Source organism: Thamnophis elegans, chromosome 11 (genome assembly GCF_009769535.1).
Source record: "Thamnophis elegans isolate rThaEle1 chromosome 11, rThaEle1.pri, whole genome shotgun sequence".
Classification (NCBI taxonomy): domain Eukaryota; kingdom Metazoa; phylum Chordata; class Lepidosauria; order Squamata; family Colubridae; genus Thamnophis; species Thamnophis elegans.
Window position 1 is genome coordinate 68,182,364 of NC_045551.1, and position 21,210 is coordinate 68,203,573.

The 21,210-nt window shown below is 42.2% G+C and overlaps 1 protein-coding gene across 1 annotated transcript; it reads left to right on the forward strand.

The window, feature by feature from the left end:
• The first annotated feature begins 8,369 nt into the window (after positions 1 to 8,369).
• On the forward strand, positions 8,370 to 20,989 carry LOC116515114 (WW domain-binding protein 4-like). The gene is made up of 10 exons (XM_032227024.1): positions 8,370 to 8,456; positions 10,461 to 10,533; positions 11,389 to 11,451; positions 11,545 to 11,668; positions 13,563 to 13,868; positions 14,945 to 15,000; positions 15,403 to 15,469; positions 16,912 to 17,012; positions 18,677 to 18,885; positions 20,400 to 20,989. Coding segments are annotated over exons 1-10 (1,203 nt in total). The 5' UTR covers positions 8,370 to 8,454; the 3' UTR covers positions 20,602 to 20,989.
• The last annotated feature ends 221 nt before the right edge of the window (positions 20,990 to 21,210 follow it).

The following is a 21,210-nucleotide window of genomic DNA, read 5'->3' on the forward strand; positions in this document are numbered from 1 at the left end:
TCATCTCTGTTTCAAAGCCGAAAAGCCAACGCTGTCCAAAGACAGCGTGGCCATCATGACTCAATGCCGAAGGCGCACGGAACGCTGTTCCCTTCCCACCAAAGGTGGTCCCTATTTTTCTACTTGCATTTTTTACCTGCTTTCGAACTGCTAGGTTGGCAGAAGCTGGGACGAGTAACGGGAGCTCACTCCGTTACGCGGCGCTAGGGATTCGAACCGCCGACCCTTCTGATCGACAAGCCACTGAGCCACCGCGTCCCTTAAATATTTATTACCACATATCTAAATATATTCACAATCAAACACCTTCAGATCTTTGTTAACGATCTCAGCAAACTTATATATAGGCAATATATACTTTTGACTTCCAAAATAATCGGAGTTCCTCTCCTAAGGCTTGCGTGGAAACTCAGGGTTCTTGGGCTAAGAAGACAGGCACTTTCAGGGGTTACAGTAGTCCTCGATGTATGACCACAATCGAGCCCAGCATTTCTGTTGTTGAGTGAGACGTTGGTTCAGTGAGTTTTTCCGACCTTTTTTTTTTTGCCGTGGTTATTAAGTGAATCACGGTAGTTGATAAGTTACTAACATGGTTGTTAAGTGAATCTGGCTTCCCCGCTGATTTCTGCTTGTCCGATGGTCACAAAAGGAGATCATGTGACCTTGGGACACAGCAACAGTCGTAAGTATGAACCAACTGCCAAGACTCTGGATTTTGATGACATGATCATGGGCGTCCCTACAAAGGTTGCAAGTGTGAAAAATGGTCATTGTCATCTTTTTTCAGTATCGTTGTGACTTTGAACGGTCACTAAACGGACTCTTGTTAAGTCGAGGGCTACCTGCATAGGTAATGTTGACTTACATCAGTTCATTTAGTGACCATTCAAAGTTACGACGACACTGTCATCATTGAGCCGAGGTGGCGCAGTGGTTAGAGTGCAGTACTGCAGGCTACTTCAGCTGACTGCAGTTCTGCAGTTCGGCGGTTCAAATCTCACCGGCTCAGGGTTGACTCAGCCTTCCATCCTTCCGAGGTGGGTAAAATGAGGACCCGGATTGTTGTTGGGGGCGATATGCTGACTCTGTAAACCGCTTAGAGAGGGGCTGAAAGCCCTATGAAGCCGTATATAAGTCTAACTGCTATTGCTATTGCTATAGATGTTAGATAAACAGAAAGAAATAGATATAAGATGAGATAGATAATTAGATAGATAGATAGATAGATAGATAGATAGATAGACAGACAGACAGACAGACAGACAGAGACAGAAAGAAAGAAAGAAAGAAAGAAAGAAAGAAAGAAAGAAAGAAAGATGTTCTTTCTGCAGTTCGGCGGTTCAAATCTCACCGGCTCAGGGTTGACTCAGCCTTCCATCCTTCCAAGGTGGGTAAAATGAGGACCCGGATTGTTGTTGGGGGCGATATGCTGACTCTGTAAACCGCTTAGAGAGGGCTGAAAGCCCCATGAAGCGGTATATAAGTCTAACTGCTATTGCTATTGCTATTAGGACTGTTTTTCAGACCATGGAAGCATTCCCCAAGGTTACGCCACCAAAATTCAGAAGTTTGCAATTGATTCATCTTTATGAGGATTGCAGTGTCCCCTTTTGCGACCTTCTTAAAAGCGAAGTCCACGCAGGAAGCCGGATTCACTTAACAACCGGGCTACTAACTTCGCAACCGGAGCGACTCCCGTTACGATGGCGGCAAGGAAAGTCGTAAAACGGGGCAAAACTCAGCTTAACCGTCTCGCGTACCCACAGGAATTTGGAGCGTCGCAAGTCAAGGACTAACCACCAAAAGGTTAAGAGTTGCTAATCATTGGTCAGGAAAGAGATCTTGCAGTCACGCTGAGTGACTGAACGAAATTGCATTAATCGATGTGCAACGGCTGTGAAAATGCACATCCAATGCTCGAACTAATTGGGAAAAAAGCTCAGCAGATGGAGAGATAATGTTAAAACTGCACTTGGAATATTCGAGACAGATTTGCCATCCAATCTAATCAAAAGACTGGAAAAATTGCAAAAAAAATGAAATAAGGTAGAGGCAGCCGAAATGATTAATGCAGGGGCATTAAACTATTAGTAATGACTTTACGGCTGTTTATTATCTCTGCAATCCTATCAAGCATACCTTAATTGACAACTGTAGCAAAGAGTAGTGAATATTCTAGAAGTTTAAAAGCTTTTGCGTCTGGTTAAGAGACCAGAGGAATGAATGACGGGCTTGACACAGGCTTACAAATATACATATAAAAAAGAAACGCTCATATTAATCTAACAAATTTGTATTATTATTTTAACAGTGTTATGTGACACTCAATTAATACCATATCTGCCCCATTCAAATTAATTTTTAACAAACAATACAGCTAAACTATTGCAACAATGGAATTGTTTAGTTTCATGCAAATGAAAGCTTATAAAATTTCGTAATCCCAATACTTTAAACACCGGGCTTATTTAGGGTAAAGAGGTCCTCAAAAATTTCAAGTATTTAAATTATGCGCACATTCCTGGCTATTCAAATCAGCTTTCGTGATTGCACAGGCCGCTTCATGAGCTCACAACACATATCAGGAAATTAACCAGTCTGTATTTGCTTATGAAATGCAAAAACCAACTTAAATTTAAATCCATATGGTTCAATACATAGAGTTATCCACTTGATGGCAGTCATTAAGACACAAAATATATAATTATGGACTAAGGATGACCATAGTACTTTTACATGCCTATTAACATCTGGATAGAGAATGGGATCAGATCTGAGAAAATTAAGTCTCTGGAGAATAGAGATGGTGTTTTTTTTTCTTCCATGGTATATATAAGCTTTCCTACGAGAGAGAGAGAAAGGAAGAATACAAAGAGATGATGGATGGATGGATGGATGGATGGATGGATGGATAGGAAGGGAGGGAGGGAGGAAGAGAAAGAGACAGAAAGAAAGAGGACAAAGAGATGGATGGATAAACAAAAAGAAAGAAAGGACGGAAGGAAGGAAGAAGACAAAGATGGATGAATGTAGATAGGTATATAGATAGGGAAAAAGGAAGGAAGGAAGGAGATGGATGGAGAGAGAGAGAGAGAGAGAGAGAGAGAGAGAGAGAAATCCATTCTCATTTTTTTCAGCCATAAAATAAATGCTAGGATTAACATTCAGTTTTGGTGTTCAGATACCAGTAAATAGTTTATATGTGAAGCTTTGTGAGACAATACACTTCCCCTTTGTATTGTTTTGAAAATTAGCATATATTTATCTTTAAAGTTGACCTTGGGATAAGGTCATTAAAATAAAAAAGGCTAGGCCTCTTTGGAAACAGAGCTGAAACAATACACAACTGTTTTGTTAGCAGAATGGGTATCACTCAATATATAACTTGCCCTACAAACCTATATGACATAATGACATTGTGGAGATATTATATGGTGTGATTAGGGGATACACAGAGGGAGACAGAATACAGAATATGGGATGATAAGGCAACGTAAGATCAAGAGGAGGAAACAGAGCAATCTAGTAAAACCCTTATATCTGAGGAATGAGATTCTGCATCGTATCTGTCTCAACATCTCTTCCACAAAAAGGTTAATAATATAACTATATTCTTATGATTAGCTATGTAGGCGAAGCTTTGGGTAACTAGCCATTGTTATTATTTCTAACCAATATTGGCTAGCTTTCATTTTGACAATTAGAATACAGAATAACAGAGTTGGAAGGGACTTTGGAGGTCTTCTAGTCCAACCCCCCGCTCAGGCAGGAAACCCTACACCACTTCAGGCAAATGGCTATTCGACATCTTCTTAAAGACTTCCAGTGTTGGGGCATTCATAACTTCAAGAGGCAACTTGTTCCACTGATTCATTGTTCTAACTGTCAGGAAATTTCTCCTCAGTTCTAAGTTGCTTCTCTCCTTGATTAGTTGCCACCCATTGCTTCTTGTCCTAACCTCAGGTGCCTTGGAGAATAGTTTGACTCCCTCTTCTTTATGGCAGTCCCTGAGATATTGGAAGGCTGCTATCATGTCACCCCTAGTCCTTCTTTTCATTCAACTAGACATTCCCAGTTCCTGCAACCGTTCTTCCTATGTTTTAGCCTCCAGTCCCCTAATCATCTTTGTTGCTCCGAGGTGGCGCAGTGGTTAGAGTGCAGTACTGCAGGCCACTTCAGCTGACTGCTATCTGCAGTTCAGCGGTTCAAATCTCACCGGCTCAAGGTTGACTCAGCCTTCCATCCTTCCGAGGTGGGTGAAATGAGGACCCGGATTGTTGTTGGGGGCAAATATGCTGACTCTGTAAACCGCTTAGAGAGGGCTGAAAGCCCTATGAAGCGATATATAAGTCTAACTGCTATTGCTATTGCTATAGATATTAGATAAATAGAAAGAAATAGATATAAGATGAGATAGATAGATAGACAGACAGACAGACAGACGTTCTTTCTGCAGTTCGGCGGTTCAAATCTCACCGGCTCAAGGTTGACTCAGCCTTCCATCCTTCCAGGGTGGGTAAAATGAGGACCCGCTTAGAGGGCTGAAAGCCCTATGAAGCGGTATATAAGTCTAACTGCTATTGCTATTGCTATTTCTAGAACCTCCACATCTTTTTTACATCATGGTGACCAAAACTGCGTGCCGCACCCCAAGTGTGGCCTTAGCAAGGCCTTATAAAGTGGTATTAACACTTCACATCATTTTGATACCTGTGAGTGAAAATCTGTAACATTTAACTTCACACATACACATATTATATTCCCCCACAATCTGCAAGTCCCACTGCTTATTAAAATGCTTTCCCATAATTAGCCGCTTCGCAGCCTCCGTCAAAGGTTAGAAACCAGACCTTTTCATTATTGAGTTGAGTTGAGCGTTTCATTTAACATGCCCAGATGCAGCTTCAATGACAACGCGGAGAATAAAATGCTTTTTTCAAACTATTCTACAGGTAGTCCTCGACGTACGACCACAATTGGGCCCCGAAATTTCTGTCGCTCAACGAGACAAGTTGTTCAGTGAGGTTTGGCCCATTTTACGACCTTTCTTGTCTCAGTTTTTAAGTGAGTCATTAAGTTAGTAACACGACTGTTAAGTGAATCTGGCTTCCCTATGGACTTTGCTTGTCGAAAGGAAGATCACATGACCTCGGGAGACCGCAACAGTCGTAAGTACATGCCAGTTGCCAAGGATCTGTATTTTGATCACATGACCACGGGGAGTACAATACTCATTAAGTGTAAAAAAACAGTCATGTCACTTTTTTCAATGCTGTTGTAAGTTTGAACGGTCACTGAACAAACTGTTGTAAGTTGAGGACTACCTATATTATGCTGTCATTAAGTGTTATCTTTGCCACGTACCTCTAAACTACCCTTAAGGGATGAGCTGGCAAGAATTAAGCATCACTTCCAGAACAACTTTAAATTTAAAAAGAAATTATCCTGTTTTGACTACCGTATATACAGCTTACTATGTACTCTATATCCTATCTGAATAAATTGAGGCTCTGAACCACGTTTTAACTGAAATAAGACATCTTAAAATCCTGGCTTACAAGCCGCCTTGCTTCAGATACTGAAGAAAATCCAAAATTTAGGAACTGGGTTTTAAGTTGAAGTCCAACTTTTTAATGAAAGGCAGAAGTTTCTTGGCTAAACCCGAGTCCTTAGAGGGGTGACACAAGACATCCCGTCCGTCATGTGAAAACAAGATTTAATGGTGGGGTGTTGTTTTTTTTTCTTTTTTCCTCTCTTGAGCTAAATTCTGACTTTCGTAGCGAGTGAGTGGCTGGTAGGCTGGTCTTTTGGCAAAGCAAGAATCATCGGAACCAAACACGATAAAATTAAATATGTCAAATTTACACCATAGAAGAAACAGCATGCATGCTTGTTCTCAGATGCGGAAGAAGCCGCTTTAAACCGTCGGCCACTGAAGAGCCGTACCCCCAAATTTCAGCAGGCAAAGAGATTGTTAAGGAAGAGGCACCCCCAAGCTCTAAATGCAAAAATGTTATTTTTCAGTTGCATCACCCTTTTGTCTTCCCATGAGTCAGATCCCAGCAGCCTGAATCAGACAAAGCCATGCGGCCTGATTGGGTTGAGATCAGTATGGTATGATGTGTAAAGCAGGCCATGATGGCTTGTTCCATAAACCATGGTTACAGCAAATGGTTAACCCAGATGCAAGCAAGACTCGGGGGGACAGTTCCCGGGCTTTGATTTCCATCTGTCCGGCATGGATTTATTGCAGTGTTTTGGGTTTTATAATCGAAATACTAATCTACGCGGTTGCGAAATTGTGGATCCCTCCAGGAGGCTGGAAAATTGGGGAGTTCCTCTTCCTGCGGGTGGATAGTTAAAGCCTGAAATCCCCAGGAGGGAGAGGAGTTTTAGGTGGCTTTGGAAAGAGGGCGGAGGGAGGGAAGGGAGAAAAAGATAGAAGGAAGGATGGGAGAAAGGAAAGAGGAGGAAGGATCAAGGTGGAAGGAAAGAGAAAAGGAAAGAAGGAAGGGATGGAGGGAAGGAAAAGATGGAGGGGAAGATGAAATGAAGGAAAGAGAAGTTAAAAGAAAAGGAAGGTAGGAAGGAAGGTAAAGAAAGATGAAAGGAAGGAAGGAAGGATCAAGATGGAAGGAAAGAGAAAGCGAAGGAAGGAAAAGATGGAGAGAGGGAGGGGAAGGAAGGAAGGAGAAGTTAAAAGTAAGGAAGGAAAGGAAGGATGGAAGAAAGAAAGGAAAGAAGGACAGGGAAGGAAAGAGAGGTAAGGGTCAAGACGAAAGGAAAGAGAAAAGGAAGGAAAAAGGAAGGGAGGGAGGAAGAGAAGGAGGAAGAGAAAGAGAAAGAGAGGAAGGAAAAAAGCAGAGGAAAGGAAGGAAAGAAGGAAGCAGAGGGAAGAAAAAGAAATTTAGGAAGGAAAGAAGGAAGGAAGGAAAGTTAAGAGGAAGGAAAGAAAGAAGGAAAACGAAGTTAAGAGGAAAGAGAAGGAAGGAAGGAAGAGATGGAGAGAAGGAAAAGACAGATGAAAGGAAGGAAGGAAGGAAGGATCAAGATGGAAGGAAAGAGAAAGCGAAGGAAGGAAAAGATGGAGAGAGGGAGGGGAAGGAAGGAAGGAGAAGTTAAAAGTAAGGAAGGAAAGGAAGGATGGAAGAAAGAAAGGAAAGAAGGACAGGGAAGGAAAGAGAGGTAAGGGTCAAGACGAAAGGAAAGAGAAAAGGAAGGCAGGAAGAGGAAAAGGAGGAAGAGAGAGGAAGGAAAAAAGGACAGAAGCAGAGGAAAGGAAGGAAAGAAGGAAGCAGGGGGAAGAAAAAGAAATTTAGGAAGGAAAGAAGGAAGGAAGGAAGGAAAGTTAAGAGGAAGGAAAGAAAGAAGGAAAACGAAGTTAAGAGGAAAGAGAAGGAAGGAAGGAAGAGATGGAGAGAAGGAAAAGACAGATGAAAGGAAGGAAGGAAGGAAGGATCAAGATGGAAGGAAAGAGAAAGCGAAGGAAGGAAAAGATGGAGAGAGGGAGGGGAAGGAAGGAAGGAGAAGTTAAAAGTAAGGAAGGAAAGGAAGGATGGAAGAAAGAAAGGAAAGAAGGACAGGGAAGGAAAGAGAGGTAAGGGTCAAGACGAAAGGAAAGAGAAAAGGAAGGAAAAAGGAAGGGAGGGAGGAAAAGAAGGAGGAAGAGAGAGGAAGGAAAAAAGGACAGAAGCAGAGGAAAGGAAGGAAAGAAGGAAGCAGAGGGAAGAAAAAGAAATTTAGGAAAGAAGGAAGGAAGGAAAGTTAAGAGGAAGGAAAGAAAGAAGGAAAACGAAGTTAAGAGGAAAGAGAAGGAAGGAAGGAAGAGATGGAGAGAAGGAAAAGACAGATGGAAGGAAGGAAAGAGAACTTCTAATGTATTTTATGGGATGAATTTAGTGACTTTTGTGCAAGCAAATCCCACAGACAGGCAGGGGGGGGAGGGGGGAGATTTGGGGTCTGGGGTTTTTTGAAAATGCTCCTTCGGGGCCTCTGTGCCCCCCCCGCAGTAGCGCCCCCCAGCCCCCCCCCCTCTGAGATCCCCTCTCCTCCCCCCACCCCCAAATTCCGCCCCAGCCTACCTCGCAGGGCTGTTGTGTCGAGGAAAGGGGGCCGGTAGGAGAGCCTAGCGGAGGCCGAGAGCAAGGAGAACCGTCGCCGACTCGCCCGCCGCCTCCGGGCCCGAGGACTCCGAGCCAGCCCGGCCTGGAAAGCCCCGAGACGCCGCCGCCGAGCGCCGGCCTCCCCTCCGCCTCTGGGACGAGAACGCCGCCCGGATTGGCCCCGCCAGGCCGCCGTCGTCGTCGTCCTCCTCCTCCTCCTCCGCCTCCCTCCTGCTGCGCGTGGCGCGGCCGTGACGTCAGCAAAAGGCGCCGCCGCCGCCGCCGCGGGCGCCCAGTTCCTGCTTCGGCTGACCGGCCGCTGCGCCCGCTCCTCCGCCGGGGAAGGGAAGCCATGTGAGTCCCCGTCTCCCCCTCGGCCCCCGGGGGCTCCGATCCCCGGCCCTCCTCACCCACACACGGCCCCGACTCCTGAATTGGATTGAGGGGGAGACTTTCCCCCCCCGAGAGAGAGACCGTTGATCCGCTCCTTCCCTGGCTTCGCGATAATTGACTGGTGTATTTATCCCTGGAATTGCTTTATCCTATAACTTAACTGACATAGCATGATATAAGGTCATGTAATATAATATAATACAATAGAATAGAATAAATATAATATATACCCTAAATACAATAAAAGCCTAATGCAACACAACATCATATCATAGCCTAATATAATATTAACATAATATAATATATAATAACAGCCTAATATAACATAATATAATATAACACAATATAGCAGCCTAATAGAATTATATGTGATGTGATATAATGTAATGTATCATATAAATATAACTATAATAACAGCCCAATATAACGTAAATAATATCATATCCTAATATAGCAGCCTAATTTAATATTAAAACAATATAATATTTAATAACAGCCTAATATAACATAATATAACAAAGTAATATAATTGCCTAATATAATTATAATATAGTATATATGATATAATGTAACATAATATAACTATAATGTACATTACACTATATTTATTATATTAATATACTGGTAATGTAATATGCCAATAATATAATATGTAATAACAGCCTAATATAACATAATATAACATAACACAATATAGCAGCCTAATAGAATTATATGTGATGTGATATAATGTAATGTATCATATAAATATAACTATAATAACAGCCCAATAAAACATAATAATGTCATATCCTAATATAGCAGCCTAATTTAATATTAAAACAATATAATATTTAATAACAGCCTAATATAACATAATATAACAAAGTAATATAATTGCCTAATATAATTATAATATAGTATATATGATATAATGTAACATAATATAACTATAATGTACATTACACTATATTTATTATATTAATATACTGGTAATGTAATATGCCAATAATATAATATGTAATAACAGCCTAATATAACATAATATAACATAACACAATATAGCAGCCTAATAGAATTATATGTGATGTGATATAATGTAATATAATGTATCATATAAATATAATATAACTATAATAACAGCCCAATATAACGTAAATAATATCATACCCTAACATAATATAGCAGCCTAATATAATATTAACACAATACAATATTTAATAACAGCCTAATATAACATAATATAACAAAGTAATATAATAGCCTAATATAATTATAATATAGTATATATGATATAATGTAACATAATATAACTATAATATACATTACATTGTATTTATTATATTATATTATATTATATTATATTATATTATATTATATTATATTAATATGCTGGTAATGTAATATGCCAATAATATAATATGTAATAACAGCCTAATATAACATAAAATAATATAGTAGCCTAATATAATGATGTTATAATGCAATATAATATGTCATATAATATAACATTATAGCAGTAATATAATATGTAATATTTAATAACAGCCTAACATAATGTAATATAATTAATAGCAGCTTAATATAATACAGTGTAATATAGAAGAAAAAGTAAAAAGTACAGTATTTTCAATATTAAGCAAAAATAAAAACTTGGAGGCATAACCTGAAACTGGCAGGAAAGAAGTTCAAAAGTCATGTTAGAAAATATGGCTTTACAGAAAAAGCAGCGGAACCAACTTCCAGTGGAGATAATGGGTCGATCAATCAGAAACCGAGTTTAAACATGCTTGGGATAAATACATGTCCATCACATTACATCCAACAAAAATTAGATATGTGTGTGTGTGTGGTGTGTGTTTAATTAATTAAAAAGAAAACAAAAAACATAAACTTGAGGGACATCTTTTTCTACCGTCAATTTTCTATGCTTATTTTCTTTTTTTAAAGTCCTACCGTTTTCTTTCCAATATCTCTTTTTTCCAGGGCTGATTACTGGAAATCTCAGCCCAAGAAATTCTGTGATTATTGCAAGTGCTGGATAGCAGATAACAAACCGGTATGATGAACTTCTGGTTAAATCTAAGTCCTGGGATTTCGGTTTTAATGTTTTAAATTTAAGCTTTCATCAGAGGACCAACATTTGATATGTTGTTGGTTTCCTGGCCTTTTTCTTGTGGCTGGCAGAGTAGAATAAATGCAGGCAATATAGACTACTGCCTATGTATTTATAGGGATGCGGTGACTCAGTGGCTAAGACGCTGAGCTGGTCGATCAGAAAGGTCGGCAGTTCAACGGTTCAAATCCCTAGCGCCACGTAACGAAATGAGCTCCCATTACTTGTCCCAGATTTTGCCAACCTAGCAGTTCGAAAGCACGTAAAAATGCAAGTAGAAAAATAGGAACCATCTTTGATTGGAAGGTAACATCAATCTGTATGCCTTAGGCATTTAGTCACGGCAGCCACATGACCACGGAGATGTCTTCGGACAGCGCTGGCTCTTTGGCTTTGAAACAGAGATGAGCACCGCCCCCTAGAGTCAGGAACCACTAGCACATATGTGCGAGGGGAACCTTTACCGTTACTGTGTATTTAATGTTTAATATCTTCAGATTTAGTTAGATCTGGATTCTTGGAGTTAAATTTGGAACTTTGCTTGTTCTTTTCAGTGTCACCTTTATTTAAGAGCTGAAACACAAATTTATATGGTTTAGGGAGCCTTTTAAAATCACCTAACATGCCTTGCATGAATAAAATGGCATTGAAACCATTCCTGGTCAGGTTTTTTGGAAAATTAGATGTTTTTCCAACAAGGATTGAAGGTGGAAATATTTATCTGAGCTTCAGTGTTTACACGTAGTTGTGAAGTTTATTTTTCTCTAGTTTAGGAACGTCTCTTCCGTTTTTTTATAGAGCGTCGATTTCCACGAGAGAGGAAAGAACCACAAGGAAAATGTGGCGAAGAAAATTAGCGAGGTAATGTGACGCCACCTCCTTGAACCTGGACGGAATGGTTTTTTTAAAACCCTGCGTCACGTGTACCTGCTCCATCCTCTTTTTAAATTGCAGATTAAGCAGAAAAGTCTGGACAAAGCGAAAGAGGATGCAAAAATGGCAAAGGAGTTTGCAGCCATGGAGGAAGCGGCCACAAAGGCCTACCAGGAAGATTTGAAAAGGCTCGGACTGAAGGCAGGTAGGACCCAAGACTATCGGACGGAAGAGCCGTCCTCAACTTACAACTGTTCGTTTAGCGACAATTCAAAATGGGACTGAAAAAAAGGGGTCTGTTCTCACCCATTCTCCAGCTACAACAAACCCTCTGAAGTTAAACCAATGATGTCCTAGCTTGTAATACTCTAATAGGCGAGTTTTTTTTTCTCTTAGACCTCAAGGTTTGCTTGTTCTGACCCAGCTCCCCAAACAGGACGAACCTTCTGAAGTGAGCTCAATGATTCCTTTATTAGGGGTGCCGGCAGCCCCAGCAAAAAGTTTCTCTCTCACCCCAGGCTAACAAGTCTGTCCAGCAGGGAGATGAGTAGTTGTCTGCCACACCTATTCATCTCTGCCCCCTGCCTTTTATCCCCAGAGCTCAGGTGAGGCTTTGCTAGCAGCAGTGGCTTTTCCGTCCCAAGGACCGGCCCATAGATTTCCACTGCTCTCCTCTCCTCTCTGCCTTCTGCGCATCCATACGTCAGGCACTGGACCAGCTGTTCCTCCTCTTCCTCATCAGCCACCTCCAGACCTGGGGGCTGCTGACTCTCCATCTGAGGGTTGATGGACGGCCCAGAATCCGCCTCTGTCTCTCTCTCTCCCATCTCTCTCTCTCCCATCTCTCTCTCTCTCTCTCTCTCCCATCTCTCTCTCCCTCTCTCTCTCTCTCCCATCTCTCTCTCTCCCATCTCTCTCTCTCCCATCTCTCTCTCTCTCTCTCATCTCTCTCTCTCCCATCTCTCTCTCCCATCTCCCTCCCTCCCTCTCTCTCTCTCTCTCTCTCTCTCTCTCTCTCAGCTCCATTCCTTCTTCCCCCTCAGAGCTCCCAGGGTGCTTTGATGCTGACCCTGACTCCCGCATCGCCGCCACCTCCTCGCTTTCATCTGCTGGAGGGTCTGGGGGCCTACAGGCCACAACAGGGACTTATGACCGTTTTTTACACTTACGACCACTGGCGCCTTCTCGTGGTCACGTGATCAACATTCGGATGCTTGGCAACTGGCACGTACTTGCCACAGTTGCAGCGTCCTGTGGTCATGCGAATTTCCGACAAGCCATATCAGTGGGGAAGCCAGATTCACTTACCAACCGGGCTACCAATTTAACAACTGCGGTGATTCACTTGACAACCGTGGCAAGAAAGATCGTAAAATGGGGCGAAACCCACTGAACAAATGCCTCTCACTTAGCAACCGAAGTTTTGGTTTTCAGATTGTGGTCGTAAGTCGAGGACTACCTGTGGAAATATTCCACTTTGGTATCATTTTGCAGATAGTACCTTTACTAGCTACACGTGGCTGAAGTCTTAAGAAAAGATCTATGGGTCTAGCCGAACTTGGTTAGTTGAATTACACCATATTCCACTTAGCCCACCTTGCTAGAGTTCCAGAGATTTGAAATTGAATCTTCTCTATATATATATATGTAAATTACTCTGTGTGCGCCTTTGTTCCAGCATAACTCTGGAATTGCCTTGAGCAATTCCAACTAAATTTGGTACACAGATGACTTACTCTTTGGAAACAAATACTGGGGGGGGGGTAGGACACCCCTAACACCCCTCAAGGGTGGGCGGTGTTGATGCAGCCTGTTGTGCCTTTAAATAGCTTCTACTGTACTGCCAAAAATGGCTTCTACTGTACAGCACAGTGAACTTGCCAGTATTCCACAAGGGGGCTCTCTCTGGTAAGGGGGAATATCCAACATCAGAAATTACGTTTGGTCCGGATGTTTTCCCCTTATAAATAAATACCCAGGGCAATGCTGGGTTATCAGCTAATATTCAATATTCAAACGGTTGGGTTAAGTTGTCTAGCTATGAGGTTCTCTTAGAATTTCTCAGGTGGGCCTTAAAAATCTAATACTCCTTCTCTCAGAACCTGTAGGACAGCCTTCCTTGCCGATAAAACAGGAAGAAAAGGAGAAAAGAGAGAAAAGAGAAAAAGAGAAAGAAAAAGAGAGAAGAGAAAAGAGGGAAAAAGAAAAGAAGGAAAAAGAAAAGAAGGAAAAAGAAAAGAGGGAAAAAGAAAAGAGAGAAAAAGAAAAGAAGGAAAAAGAAAGGAAGGAAAAAGAAAAAGAAAAGGAAAAGCAAACCAAGGGAGTTTCATCCAGTGAAACACAGGAATGGGTGCGAGGATTGTCTCCGGAAGGTTACATCTATTATTACAACATGAAATCTGGAGGTAAATTTGCAGCTAAACTCCTTTTATAAAACATGTATCCAGAAACCATAGAAGGTGCCATCAAAATACAACACAAAATGATATATTTAGCAATAGATTTCTCTTTTATTTTACAATTGCCATTTATTCTTCCTCTCTATATTCTTTTATTATATATCACCAAGCTAGCCAACACTCCAGAAGACAGGCTTAAGATTCAGAAGGATCTTGACAGGCTTGAACATTGGGCACTATCTAACAAAATGAAATTCAGTGGTGAAAAAAGTAAGGTTCTACATTTAGGCAAGACAAACGAAATGCACAGGTACAGTATAGGTGGTACCTGGCTCAACAGTAGTAACTGTGAGAGGGATCTTGGAATCCTAGTGGACAACCATTTAAATAGGAGCCAGCCGTGTGCAGCAGCTGCCTAAAAAGCCAACACAGTTCTAGGCTGCATCAACAGAGGGATAAGAATCAAGATCACGTGAAGGGTTAATACCACTTTATAAGGCCTTGGTAAGGTCACACCGGGAATGCTGCATTTGGGTTTGGTCACCATGATGTAGAAAAGATGTGGAGACTCTAGAAAGAGTGCAGAGAAGAGCAACAAAGAGGATTAGGGAACTGGAGGCTAAAACATATGAAGAACGGTTGCAGGAACTGGGTGTGTCTAGTTTAATGAAAAAAAGGACCAGGGGAGACATGATAGCAGTCTTCCAGTATCTCAGGGGCTGCCACAAAAAAGAGGGAATCAAGCTATTCTCCAAGGCACCTGAGGGCAGGACAAGAAGCAATGGGTGGAAACTAATCAAGGAGAGAAGCAACTTAGAACCAAGGATAAATTTCTTGACAGTTAGAACCATTAACCAGTGGAACAATTTGCCTCCAGAAGTTGTGAATGTTTTTTTAAGAAAAGTTTTTAAGAAGAGATTGGATAACTCTCTAAAGTGGTGCCTAAGCAGGGGGTTAGATAGAAGACCTCCAAAGTCCCTTTCAGCTCTGTTATTCTGTATCTAATACTGCATGAATGATTTTTTTTTTCCTGGATCCCAAATTAAAAGTCTTTTTAAAAAAATAATTTTGTTATTATTAAGAATCACAGTGGGAGAAGCCAGAAGGATTTCAGGACACCACTCGGAATTCTGAAACGGTAACTAAATCCTTACTTACTATTATAGGTATCTCAAAAAATGTGTCTTCTTTATTTAAAATGCATTCTCAATTCGCTGAAAAATTAGTTTACTTGCATCTGTTCTGAATGGATATGATTAGGAATACAATTATCTTAATGCATTTATCAGCCAGAGGCTTATGTAAAGGCATTTAATGGCATTATATAGGGAGACCCCTGTGTTGAATTCTGCAATAAGTGAATTTTATCATTGCCGAGAAGGAAGGAAGCTTACAGTGGCTAAGTTATGATGTTTCCCTTTTAAATAAATGTAACTTTACGGCTCCTCAGTCGAGGTAAAATAAAATCGGCGTATAGTGAGAAATGGGTGAGACTTTAATCAGCCTTCATTGCGTGGTTGATTTAGCCTTTGTTTTTCAGGAAGCGGTTTGGATCGAAGGGACAGATGATGATGGTAACACCTATTACTACAACACGGAGACTGGAGGTGAGAGGTTTTACTCGGGCTGCTATTGAAGCTCTAAAGCCACATCTATTCGACACCAAATGTATTTCTGTGGGTCCCTAAAATAGAGACACAACCCATTTGGACTTTTGAGAATTTGTCTAATTGCGCTCACAAAATGGCTTCCACAATGGATTTGGCCCATCCAAACTTCCTACGCCCAGAAACCATTTATAGGAATGTTTTCCTTCCCTCCCTCCCTTTCCTCTCATTTTCCTTCCTTCTTTTCCTCCCTCCCTCCCTCTCCCTTTCTTTCCTCTCTCCTTTTCTTTCCTCCTTTCCTTCCTTTCTTTCCCCTTCCTTCCCTCCCTTCCTTTCCTCTCTCTTCCCTTCCTTTCCTGTCCTCTCTCCCTTCCTTTCCCTTTCCTTCCCTCCCTCTCTCCCTTCCCTCTCTCATTCCCCTTTCTTCCTTCTTTCCCTCCCTTCCTTCCTTTTCTCTCTCCCTTTCCCCTTCCTTCCATCCTTTTCTCCCTCTCTTCCTTTCCTCCCTCGCTTCCCTTCCTTTCTTCTCTCCCTTTCCTTCCCTCCTTTCCTTTTCTTCCCTATCCCCCTTCCTTTCTACTACCTTCCTTCCTTTTAACGAACTATTTCTTCAGTTTCCCCGGTGTCTACAATATGCAGTCTTAAATCCTTACATCTGGCATGTTGGCGCATCGTCTTACTTTTAGAGATTGTTCTTCTACTTTTATTGAATTCTTTACTTTATATGTTGAGGCTCTGTGTTTTAAAAGATGTTGTAAAACTACATGAAACAACAGAAAATTAGCTACAGAGGACCGGCCTTGATTTTTGATAGGGTCCAGCAGTTTTAATAGGGCTCTAAGAGGACCTCTTACGTTAGTGAAATGGGAAACAAAACATTAATGTATTAATTTGGTCCCACTGAAATAGCAACAGCAATAGCAATAGTTAGACTTATCTACCGCTTCATAGGGCTTTCAGCCCTCTCTAAGCGGTTTACAGAGTCAGCATATTGCCCCCAACAACAATCCGGGTCCTCATTTTACCCACCTCGGAAGGATGGAAGGCTGAGTCAACCCTGAGCCGGTGAGATTTGAACCGCCGAACGGCAGAACTGCAGTCAGCTGAAGTAGCCTGCAGTGCTGCATTTAACCACTGCGCCACATATGAAACATATGTTAGGGCTGTGATGGCGAACCTGTGGCACCTCTGCCCAAAGTGGCACACACAGCCATGTCACCTGGCACACGCACACCAGCCAGCTGATCGTCATGCGCGGTAGAACCCGGAAGCTTGGCTTTTCCGGAGTGCGGCCCCGACGAGCGTGTGTGCATGCCAAAAAGGTTTTTGCCATCACGGCGTTAGGGCCTTTAGGTGTTGGGTTCCATTTCTGACATTTCAGATTTTCAGGAAGCTAATTTCCAGACCGGACTCATATATAACATTTTTTTGCTATCACTTAGTATCGACGTGGGAGAAGCCTGAAGGTTTCGTATCTTTTTCAATAAAGAGCGATCCAGATGAAAACTCCTCTGACGAGGCCAGCGAAAACGAATCTCCAGAGGTAATATTTTTTCCCTCCAGGTAATAGCAATAGCAGTTAGACTTATATACCGCTTCATAGGGCTTTCAGCCCTCTCTAAGCGGTTTACAGAGTCAGCATATCACCCCCACAATCTGGGTGCTCATTTCACCCACCTCGGAAGGATGGAAGGCTGAGTCAACCTTGAGCCAGTGAGATTTTGAACAGCTGAACTGCAGAAAGAACATCTGTCTGTCTGTCTGTCTGTCTGTCTGTCTATCTATCTATCTATCTATCTATCTATCTATCTATCTCATCTTATATCTATTTCTTTCTGTTTATCTAACATCTATAGCAATAGCAGTTAGTCTTATATACCGCTTCATAGGGCTTTCAGCCCTCTCTAAGCGGTTTACAGAGTCAGCATATCGCCCCCACAGTCTGGGTCCTCATTTCACCCACCTCGGAAGGATGGAAGGCGGAGTCAACCTTTGAGCCAGTCAGGACTGAACTCCTGACTGTGGGCAGAATTAGCCTGCAATAACAATAGCACTAAGACTTCTATACCGCTTCATAGGGCTTTACAGCCCTCTCTAAGCAGTTTACAGAGTCAGCCTCTGGCCCCCAACAACAATCTGGGTCCTCATTTCACCCACCTCGGAAGGATGGAAGGCTGAGTCAACCCTGAGCCGGTGAGATTTGAACCGCCGAACTGCAGATAGCAGTCAGCTGAAGTGGCCTGCAGTGCTGCATTTAACCACTGCGCCACCTCGGCTCTATATAATAAATGCTAATACCATATGATGTTTAGATATGTTTCCCAGATTGGCCATCTACGAAGGTTTCCACGTTCCTTGATTGGGGTTTATACTTGATTGTTGGTCTAGAATTAGTCTTGGCGTTAATCCCTGATTATCTCAGTGTTGATAGTTGGCAAGGAGGTCTTTTGGTCTTACGGTTCCCTTTCTTGGGGTTTTGCTTGTTTTCAATGGTAAGTAAATGTGCCTGTTGATAACTGTTTTGTCTGAGAGCCAGACTTCCACATACTCCCTAGTGTTTTTGGACTTGATTTGGTCCTCTGCCTCCCAGCAGTTTGCCTCCTTGCAGCAAACAGCAAACAGCCTGCTTCAGTTTAGCCTCATTAGAAGGGGAAAAAAATTTGCCTCCCAGCAATTTGCCTCCTTGCAGCAAACAGCAAACAGCCTGCTTCAGTTTAGCCTCATTAGAAGGGGAAAAATTTTTGCCTCCCAGCAGTTTGCCTCCTTGCAGCAAACAGCAAACAGCCTGCTTCAGTTTAGCCTCATTAGAAGGGGAAAAAATTTGCCTCCCAGCAGTTTGCCTCCTTGCAGCAAACAGCAAACAGCCTGCTTCAGTTTAGCCTCATTAGAAGGGGAAAAAATTTGCCTCCCAGCAATTTGCCTCCTTGCAGCAAACAGCAAACAGCCTGCTTCAGTTTAGCCTCATTAGAAGGGGAAAAAAATTGCCTCTGCCTCCCAGCAATTTGCTTCCTTGAAGCAAACAGCAGCCTGCTTCAGTTTAGCCTCATTAGAAGGGGGGGAAATCTGCCTCTGCCTCCCAGCAATTTGCCTCCTTGCAGCAAACAGCAAACAGCCTGCTTCAGTTTAGCCTGATTAGAAGAAGAAGAAAAAAAAATCTGCTTGTTACATCGTTGCATAAACAGGATGTTCCCTTCTCTTGTTTCCCAGAGGAAGACCGACAGCGATGAAGAAAAGCCTTACAAACCCAAAAAGATCAGCCCTTACGGAGAGTGGCAGGCGGTGAACCCTGAGTGGGAGGAGGTGAAACACGAGCGCAAGAAGAGCTCATCTGCTCCACCAGAAACCTCCTCCTCCTCCTCGTCTCGGAAGCCCGTCTCCTTCGGCAAATGGGAGGAAATCACGGAAGAAGATGGATAGTAAGTCCTGCTTTATCCCCCCTGGGAGCCAGGGACAGCTAGATTTGGGAGGGCATGACACCAATAATCTCAGTATCCAAATTACACTGCCATATATATTTGTTTTCTGAGGTTTTCGCGGGTGTTAGTATGTGGGTCTTTGGTTATTCGGGTTTTCTCCCGCGTAAAATTGGAGGGGTCTCGGTAACGTTTCGGCGAGGTCTCACTCACCATCTTCAGGCCGGGTCCTGAAGTTTTAAGTTTTGGACTTAAAGCATGGTCGGGGGTGTATGGAGTGCTGGCTTTGTTTCAGTAAGTGGAATGATTGGTTGTGCGGTTGTATCATGATTGGTAGATTGGTGCTGATTGGTGCTGGCTGTGTGTCCGTTGTTGTTTCGTGTTGTAACGGCCTGGGTGGTGGGTGAGGCTTGTTTGTTGACTAGGGCTGGTTTCCAGGCGCTTTAAGGTCAGGACCCAGCCTGAAGATGGTGAGTGAGACCTCGCCGAAACGTTGCCAAGACACCTCCAATTTTACGTGGGAGAAAAGCCGAATAAACCAAAGACAGACAGACAGACACACACACACACACACACACACACACACACACACATATATATATATATATATGTTATATTTATGCTGATAAATAAATAAAGGGAGACTAGTATAGATCTATTTCAAGCTATTTAGCTCTCATCAGCTAGCCATACCCAAGTTTGGGGATCGAACCAGGGGTTGTGACTTTAAGTATATATATGTATGTGTGTGTGTGTGTGTATATATATATATATATATATATATATATATATATATATATATATATATATATATATATATATATATATATATATGCATACATACATACATACATATATATACACACATACACACACACACATACATACATACATATATATTTGTGGTTCCTGGTTAATAGTTACAATATGAACCAAGGTGGCTGAAGATATTATTGTCTCTGCAAGGAACCTGCTTAGTCGGTGTTCACAGGGGGAAGGGACCATGCATTTGGGTCATCTTCATTTGCAATACCGTCCTGCCTAAGGCAGGATGCTGTAAGAGGGGATGGGTGGCTTAGAAAGAGGAGAGGAGAGTAGAAGGGGAGTGGCGGGAAGAGGGGAAGGGGAGGAATGGAATTGAAAGAGAGAGAGATAGAAATGAGATAGATGATAGAGATAGACCAGGGGTGAAATCCAGCAGGTTCTGACGGGTTCTGGTCTGGTGACGTAGAGGTGGAGCTCTCGCTCACAATCCAGAGTTCAATCCTAGGTAGAGGCAGACATTTCTCTGGGCACGCTGAGAATATATCTGCTGGGGAGGAAAACCCCACATTGGCGACAGGAAGGGCAATAAACACTCCAGCTCCTTTCAGTTTCCCAGACTCCACCCCGCGAGGAATTATGGGGTCATTAAAAGAAGATGACTTGAGTGAAAAGATATCCATATACAACTTCGAATCGGAGCGAGTTTTAGTTCCAAATAGCTTTTGTTCAACAAATTTCTTCTTTTCCTTTAGCGAGAAGGTCGACCTGGAGCTCCCAAGTAAGGAGATCAACAGCGGCCCAGTTGTGGAAATCCCCGACGACGCCAAAGTCATCTTCAAAGAAAAAACCGTCACTTCCCTCGGCGACGCAACGGAAGAGAAGCCGGTTTTCAGAAAGCGGAAATTTGAAAACGGGAAATCGCGAAACATTCGACAGAGGCTGAGCGATCACTAACATCCTGGCTGCGTTGTCAAAAATAAAAATAAAAACACTTTTGAGGACAGGAAAAACAAAAGGACGCTGGGAAAAGTTGGACTGTTTTAAACAATCCCTTCGCAAGACATGAGTGTAAAAGCAATTTTTAGAGCTCATCGTTTTTCAAACCATGTCTTGGGTGTAAAATGTACAGAATATTTCTTCCCCCTCCACCTCCCTTCTCCCCCCCCAACAAGTGATGTCATTTTAGTTTGCTGGATTTCTTTTTTCCCACCCCCTTTGTGAAGTTTGTGTAAATATAATATTTTTTAAAAGCGGGTCAAAGGCGGTTCAGCGTAGCTTACAAAACGAGCATATTGTCCCGAATCCTTTTCCAAGAAAAAAATAAACGCAGTAAATTGCTTAACAACGTCTTTGTAAGTTTTAGCAGCGAAGGCTGGGTGGCGAGGAGACTATATGTAAAATGCCACGGCTGTGAGGCGCGAAGTATCACACATAAGTTCCAGTTCAGAAGATTTTAACTCTCAACCCTAGAAACAAAAATCTAGTCAACTAATAATGGCCAGCGCTAAAATGATGCCAGATAAGAGTTAACAGAATTCAAAATGTTTTCAAGTCCAGCCAAGA

Coding starts and splice junctions, on each gene's coding strand:
- LOC116515114 (XM_032227024.1), top strand. Junction 11,452..11,544: donor TGGCGAAGAAAATTAGCGAG/GTAATGTGACGC, acceptor TTTAAATTGCAG/ATTAAGCAGAAAAGTCTGGA. Junction 15,001..15,402: donor CCACTCGGAATTCTGAAACG/GTAACTAAATCC, acceptor TTTGTTTTTCAG/GAAGCGGTTTGGATCGAAGG.